The following is a 6,078-nucleotide window of genomic DNA, read 5'->3' as shown; positions in this document are numbered from 1 at the left end:
GGCCGGGCCGGGCTGGGCTGGGCTGGGCTGGGCTGGGCTGGGGTGAGCACGGCGTGAGTCTCTGGGCTCAGTTTTCCCTCCCTGTAGGCTCAGCCTCGCCATCTGCGTCCCTGGAGGGTCGCCCTCCCGCTCGCTCCGCTCCCCTCTGCGCTTCCCCTTCAGGGGGGTTCCTGCAAGCGGAGGGGCCGGTACCGGGGTCCCCGCACGGGGAGCTCCCGCGGGCCTTGGCAGGCTCTGTCCCTGCCTCTTCATCCCAGCCTCACCGTTGGGGTTTTCCCCCAACGTGGACACTTCCCTCCCCCCCGCAATTTCTTGTGGTCTCAGTCTTTATTTCTGCAGAGCTGTTGTACAGCCAGGCGCTGCCTGTCCGCTGTTTTGGGGGGTGATTTGCCTTTGGCCAGCCTGCCATCGTCCCCTGGTGCCTGCTGAAAGAGACCTGTTGGTCAGTTTCGAATGCTCACCTTGCCTTCTCCTATGCCTGTGTCTCTCCCAGCCCTGCGGTGACTGCACTTTTAACAGCTGTCCTGAATGTCCTTAACCATTTTCCCTAAAGAAACCCATCAACAGGACCAAACTAGGGCAAAATCTTCGGGGACTCTGACCCCAAGTATTCAAGTGTGTAAAGCTCTGCTGTTGTCAAGGCTGGGGTGTATTGAAAGGCAACCAGATTTTTTGTTTGTTTGTTTTAAGGCACTTTCTGGGTGAATTAATCTTAAGGGAAAAAAATAATATGAAAGGTAAATGTGCATGTGTTTATTAATTTTGAGGCACTTACATGATGAGGGTTTAACAGGCTTATGTTTGGATTTGTTTCCATTAGTTTACTGGACAAAATATTCTTACTAAATGTTTACTTTTTCAGTGGGATATTCTGCAGTTGCTCTTAATCATGTCATCGATTTTAAAGAAAAGAAACAGGTAATTTTTGGTTGGGGTTATTTGTTCTTAGTGTGTTTTCTCTTGTAAAACCTCATGCCTTATTACATGTTCCCAAATAGCTTTATCTGCAGAATGCACATCTAGATGCAAGTACAAGTGTCTGCATTTGTGACAGAACTCCCATTTTATAATTCAGTATAATTGCCCTAGAGTTAACTTTTAATATGGTCCGTGCGTTGTCCCTGGGAACCAGTTTTGTTAGCACAGCAAGTTTCCTTTTAGGATTGGAACACAGCTTTTGTTTACATTGTGAACTTAACCTATGTCATTTCGAATAACTTTGTTTTGTTCTCTTTTAAGGAAATTGTCAAGCCAGTATCTCCTTCAGAGCTGTTTCCATCTTTGCCTATTGTACAAGTATGTCTAATTACATTCCATCTATGTATTATTATTCTGAGTTATGTTTTTTACCTTGGTGTGTTTGTATATGTGATTTTGTTTGTTACATGTTAACGACAAACGAGAAGTCTGTCCATTGCTTGATTGTTAAAATTCCCAGCGTTGGAAGAACAATACACTTGCGTTAGAGTAGGCTCTATTCATTATTTTAGAAATTATTAAAGAAATTGCTTTGTGTGAATTTTGAGTCTTCTTGTAGTTGAATAATTATGGTATAATTTTTGAAATTTGCGTTTTGGAAATAACTTCCTGGTTTTGATGGAGTAAGATTGGAATATAATGAACCAAGTCTGTTTCAGATCACTGACATATGTTAATTCAGGAACTGCTTTTGCTTGCAGTTGTGGCCTGCCTGGGGAATCATAGCAGTATTAAAACAAACTCAGGTTTTCTGCATGATTTTACTTTTTTTTCTTTATTTCTTTCTCCTTTCTATTGAGCCTTCCTCAGAGAAACACAGGAAGTCATTATTTGTAAAGGGCAAGTATAACAGATCAACATAAAATGGGGAGGCGTAACTGCAGACTTTAGAAAATTAGTGTAGGCAAGAATATGAACAAACCACCATTTTCTTTTTGTAGTGGCCAGGGTGAAAGTCACCACAAATTTTTGCTTTGAAGCTTTTTAAGTCTTTTGTATTATTTCTTTTTTGTAGGGAACATCTAAAAGAATTAAAGTCTTAACCCGGCTAACACTTGTTGTTTCTGATCCTTCCCACTGTAATCTCTTGGTAAGTATATTTGGTATATTAATTTTCCAATTTTTATTTCCTTTTCTCAATGAATGAATGAAACTTTGGAGATAGCGCGGAGGGAACTTCATGGATATTCTATTTTATAGAATGCTCGGCAACAATTTTTCTGATCACATCTTTAGCAAATGTAATCATGAAGAGACGTAGACTTACAAGACTGGATATGGCTTGTGTTGATCATTTGTGAATATGGGACAACAGTTCTGTTCCTTGGTTCTTTTCTTTGATTTCGGGACTTCTGTGCGTAAACTAGAAGACCATGAGCAAGCCCTGTGTCTGTTTATGTTTTAGTGCTACATGATCAAAGCAAAAAGCGTAAGTGCCTTACTAGGTGGGTGGGACAAGCCTCAGTATGAGAATGAATGACTTCACAGTATGGCTCAGCAGAGACCTACTATGTAACTGGGTGATTATTGGCTTTGTTTTAGTACTTGAAAGTGAAAAAGGGATTTTCTTCTCATTATTTTGGTAATAATCATTGTGCATAGCTTTGGTGCCTGCCAGAATTCAAGATGGTAATTGTTTCCTCCTTTTGTAGAGATCAACATCTGCAAATATAAGGTTATATGACATCATAGCAGTATTTCCGAAGACTGAGAAACTGTTCCATGTAAGTACAATCACCTGATCAGCAATGCCTGTTCAATAACTTTCAGTGCCTTGGGCTAGTTTGAGTACATGCTTTGTTTTGACTTTTGTTTCCCATTTTATACAGGTCTGCATGTCACGGTGCTAATTAGGCAACATAGGCTGCCTGGTCCATTGCTAGGCTGAGAAGGTTGGGAGGGGTTGCAGGAGGCTGCAAGGCCCTGAGGTGACTGGTTAGAGTCTGACATATCTACCTGAGGAATGGACTTGTATGCCCCTGTGCTCTGGTTTCCTCGGTGTATCTAGTACTCTACTGAGTACTCCTCTCTAGTGAGGAGAGAAAACGTCTTTTTTTTACATATATTTATATATACACACACTATCAACGTGTAGAAAACTTCCATCTTGAACTTGTAGCTTCTCAAACCCTGACAGCTTCCCCAAAACACATTTGCTGTCTTCTGTTAGCACTAATTGTTCCTGGCCTCTGAAATGCCAGGGATAGTGGGAGGATTTTAAAGCAGAACTAATGTGGTTCTGCGAGTTACCTTCTTCCTTTTAGTCTTAGGTCTTCTTTTGGAAGTTTGTGCAAACGAATAGCTGATGTCTTTTTCTTTATTTTTTACATTTACTTCTTTATTTTAAATTAAAAAAGGAGCAAGACCTTATGACAACTGGAACTAGCTCTGTCTCATAGTATCTTATGAACAGATAAAATAAAATTTCTAAAAGTAAACATGCCTGATTAAACAGAATGACCCTTGCTCCGCTGCCAGACTGAGATTTCTGGTTTGGTTTTGAGTGTTTTGGATGCTCAACTTGAGTGAGAGAAGCTTCACTTCTGTGACTTCATGATACGCTTGTTACTTTGCCTGCTGAGAAGACCGTTGAGGCTGTACAAAAGTAGAGCAGCCTCGGGGGAAATACGTTAAGGGCAGATGGTCATTTTCTCACTCAGATTTTATCCTGGCTGTTCAGAGCAAACTTGCTACTGAAAACTGCCTCCACAAAATTTGTGAGTCTTTGAAGGTGTTGCCGAGCAGATGCTGGTGTTTTTAGCAGTGGTAGCACTGCAAGTGTGCTAGTGAGCGTGAATCATTTTCAAAACCTTAGTTAGGTCTAATTTGTGACCTTAGCCCAAGGCTGTTGTTTCTCGTGTAGGTCTATGTTAATAGAAATCCAAGTATTTTGAACAAAATCCCCAATACTCTGTCATTTCAATGATTTTGGAAAAACAAGGTGTTGCAAGTGTCTCTGACCATGAATTGGTTTGATCTGTTTCTGGTGTTTTACGGAAGAAGACATTTACTATTTAGATGTGATACCTAAACACAGTGATATGCAGTAATTCTTCAGCTGTTACTAACAGCACCAAGCATCATATTGTCTTCCAGCTTTTATCTGTAGCTACTATATCTTGAATACACCCTTCCTACCAGAAAATTTCCTAGTTTAAAAAACGCCATCCGAGGCAGAATGATCTGTTTGGCTTGCTGGGTGATAGGTATTCGTTATCTCCATCTCTCTCATATTTTTAAATATATTGTTCTCAAATACTTGGTAACAGCTGATATGAGTGGTCTGGTCAAGTGGAGCATCTGGAAGCAAGTCATCGTTTTGTCAGAATGTTTTTCTTACAAAACCCAAAACTGTGACATCTGACCTGTTGCAAGCTCATAAACAATGACATTAACTCTGAACTGGAAGAGTAGGTGGAAGCCTTCCGTCTCTGTTGGCCTTGGCAGGCAGCAAGCAGGTATGCAGTTTAAAGCAGTGTGAAGAAGGCACAGGGACACCAAAAGCAAACGTTAATGTCTTTGGAGGAGTGTCAGAATTTACTTTCAAAGAGAGCTTGCCAGTATAAAACTGAGTCTGGTTTGGGGTTTTGTTGGGGTTTTTTTGTTTGTTTTTTTAAATAAGTTAAAGCTACTTTCTAGTACTTCTGAGTACCTGTTTTAACACTTTAAAATGAAATTCTTCTGTTATGTTTTTCAAAATTATTTCCCCTCCTTTTTGAAAACTTGTCCAAGTAGAGTACAAAGCAAGGGGCTGTAGAAGAAGGTGAACTTTAAAGAATCTTTCAGCAGAAGAATTCAAGCATTAATTATAACAGTTACAGCTTAATGAAACTAATTTCTGACTTCTTTTACTTCCCTTGCAAGATTTTAGGACTCTCAGGCATGTGAGAGAGTCAAGTAGTTGTAAAATACTTTTGAGGGCCACTCTCTTCTTTTGGTCTCTGGCAGCAATGTAAAATCACACTTTTCAGGTGAGCTCAATCAATTTATCATGTGTTTGAACAAGCACCTGAAGCCAGGTAATCAGCAGGGGCGTGCTGTGCTGTTTTGGGGGTAAAGGGCACTCTCATTTAAGGATGAGTATTTTTTATTTTCAGCCGTATCATGAGTTCTGCTGCATTTGGGTGTCCAGCTGCAGCAGTGTTTAAGACAGCCACTTATTTCTGCAGGTTGCTGTCTGCTCTGCTGGTGCAACTGTTTACTTAGCTGCATGGCAGTTTGGTTTGAGGAACACGCTTCTGGCTGAAAAGTAACCAGAGTTTTTGCCAAGTTATTTTGCAGGTAGATCTGCTTTCCTGCTCTGATTCAGCATTCAGCCACGCGGATAGTTGTGCCAGCACAGAGGATGGCTGTGCTCTGGGCAGGCTAATGCAGATAGCAACTCTTTAAGCCAACGCTCTCGCAGGTGGCAGACAGTGCGCTAAGAGGGAAGCAGGATTGTTGATGAGACCATCTTCATTGCTTCCATGCTGGCAGCGCTTTGAGCTGGGGAGGGAACCCAAGCCTGTTTCTTGCAAGCTGTATGAAGTGAAAGACTTCATCCTTACACGTTCACATTCAGGGTAGATTTGTATGTTTGTCTTCTGTGTAAAGATACTAGGTTTTCTGACTCTCTGTGGAGAGCTGTGTCAATTTTGTAGAGGTATCAACAAGGAGTCTGGTGCAAGTGACATAACGCTTGGAGTTTCAGCACATACCTCTGGCTCTTACAACTCATGGATCCTTCACTGTTCAGGATAAAGCCTTCTAGGGTGGGTCTTGCACCACAGATTAAATTTTAAAATTGGCTGTTGTTAACTCAACGTTACCTTGAGACCATCATCTTTCTCACCAACAATTTGGCACTTGGATTATTCTCCATAGAACAGGATGTTTCATGTTTTTGTAAAAGAAATACATGACCGCTGAAGCTGTGCTCTAATTTTAGCGTGGCTCAAATCCAGTCTGTGCCCTCTTGTCATGAGCCAGGGAAGCTTTTCTGTGACTGAGTGTGGCAGTGATATGTACTGAAAGATGTGCTCAAATTCTCCAAATAATTTATATCCTTGGGGGTATGAGGAAGCAGCGTTTGCCAAGATAATTGTAGAACATGCTCCTTCT

At 41.2% G+C, this 6,078-nt stretch overlaps 1 protein-coding gene across 1 annotated transcript in view; it reads left to right on the top strand.

Annotated features, from left to right (window-relative positions):
* The window catches only part of RPP30 (ribonuclease P/MRP 30kDa subunit), a 24,202-nt gene that overhangs the window by 5,816 nt on the left and 12,308 nt on the right, over positions 1-6,078 (top strand). Inside the window, exons 3-6 of the mRNA XM_009888803.1 lie at positions 863-918; positions 1,240-1,296; positions 1,994-2,068; positions 2,631-2,702. Of these exons, the coding sequence (XP_009887105.1) occupies positions 863-918; positions 1,240-1,296; positions 1,994-2,068; positions 2,631-2,702 (260 nt within the window). The remainder of the gene's footprint in view (positions 1-862; positions 919-1,239; positions 1,297-1,993; positions 2,069-2,630; positions 2,703-6,078) is intronic.

The sequence above is a fragment of the Charadrius vociferus genome, unplaced genomic scaffold (assembly GCF_000708025.1).
Source record: "Charadrius vociferus isolate BGI_N301 unplaced genomic scaffold, ASM70802v2 scaffold436, whole genome shotgun sequence".
Taxonomy (NCBI): domain Eukaryota; kingdom Metazoa; phylum Chordata; class Aves; order Charadriiformes; family Charadriidae; genus Charadrius; species Charadrius vociferus.
The sequence above is the reverse complement of the archived record's forward strand: the minus strand, read 5'-3'. Positions and strand labels throughout refer to the sequence as shown.